General features: G+C 44.2%; 1 protein-coding gene across 1 annotated transcript; it reads right to left on the bottom strand.

Annotated features, from left to right (window-relative positions):
• Nucleotides 1-367: 367 nt before the first annotated feature.
• On the bottom strand, nt 368-1150 carry LOC131324014 (uncharacterized). The gene has a single exon (XM_058355845.1). The coding sequence runs from the start codon at nt 1148-1150 to the stop codon at nt 368-370; it is 783 nt and encodes a 260-aa protein (XP_058211828.1).
• Between the last annotated feature and the right edge of the window lie 239 nt (nt 1151-1389).

The following is a 1389-nucleotide window of genomic DNA, read 5'->3' as shown; positions in this document are numbered from 1 at the left end:
CCCAACACTCTACAAGCAATGCTATGAACGCAATTTAAAATATAATTATGGACACAACTACGTAGCTAGCCACACCAATCATTGTACTAGATGATCCAATGCGATTATGATGAAAAATTTTCCACCATAAAGCACCAATGAGATAAAGAATTAAAACATATTGACCACCTTGGTTCCCATTTGAAAAGAAATAAAAATAAATGCAAGTAGGAGAAAACATTCGCATGCTATAATTACTTGAAACAAATTTGATGAAGTTTCTCTGTAACTAAAAAGGCTATAAATGCATCCTAGCTATCTGCTATGTAGAAATAATAATAGTAATGTCGCGTACAGTAGTAATACCGTCACGTGATATCACAGGAGTCTATGCCCATCCATCGAAATTAACATGGACCTTGCATTTCCTCGATCCACCGAGCAGTGCACCCGCAGCGGTCTTGTTACCGGAAAGTCCCACCATCACGTTATTGCAAGAAACCGTCATGGGGCGCCGGTATCCTCCCTCGTACAAATCAACTCTGACTGTACCATCCACAGCAACGGTAAAGTTCACGGCGCCCCCATCCTGCTGGAAATCTCTGTCCATGCTACTAACGACGTCATTATCAGCAGACGACAAGGCCTCCATATTGATCACTTCCAGAAATCTCTTGTGCATCCCGATTGATAATCTCCCAAATTGATAGAAAGGAGCGACTGATGCGGTTGAGACAGGAACTCCATGGTATGAAACGGATACCTGGAGTTGCTCGTAAGAGATCTGGGAGAAGTAGTTCGGGTTTCTGATGGAGAAAGTGATGTTCCAATTGGCTTTTAGGATAGAGGGGGAGGAGGAGGAGTTGAAGGGAGAAACCGAGAGCGAGGAGATTTTGAACTCCGGTGATGGATCGCTTAAAGATCTCCACGCAACAACGAATAACAGCACCCCAATAAAGCAACAGGAAGCCTTCCCACTGCGGCCCAAACGCTGGACTTGGGCATGGTCAACCGGTTGCGCCAGAGAAGGATTGGCTGCGCTTGTGTTGGTGGCGGTGGTGGCCGCGGCTGGAGGATGTGCTCGGCGTGGAGCGTTGTTTATTAGCGATGGACGGAGAAATCCTGCTGGTGCTGGGTAGCCCATTACTGGTTCTTCTTTCTGATTTTCCATTTTTGATAACTAGGAATCAATCAAAGAATGGAAAGATCTATCTGCGGAGACTGTAGAGGACTAAAGACTTTGTGCCCTAGAAGCTCTCTTCTTATGTATACCTTATACGTGTTTTTCTCTTTCTCTTTTGTCATTTGAATGCATGAAACCTAGTTGGATTCAAATTAGGGGAGTGAGTAATTATTGAGTACACTCTGCGTAAACTCTCTCCTCTCACATAACATATAAGGCCTACATGT

The sequence above is a fragment of the Rhododendron vialii genome, chromosome 4a, assembly GCF_030253575.1.
Source record: "Rhododendron vialii isolate Sample 1 chromosome 4a, ASM3025357v1".
Classification (NCBI taxonomy): Eukaryota; Viridiplantae; Streptophyta; class Magnoliopsida; order Ericales; family Ericaceae; genus Rhododendron; species Rhododendron vialii.
The sequence above is the reverse complement of the archived record's forward strand: the minus strand, read 5'-3'. Positions and strand labels throughout refer to the sequence as shown.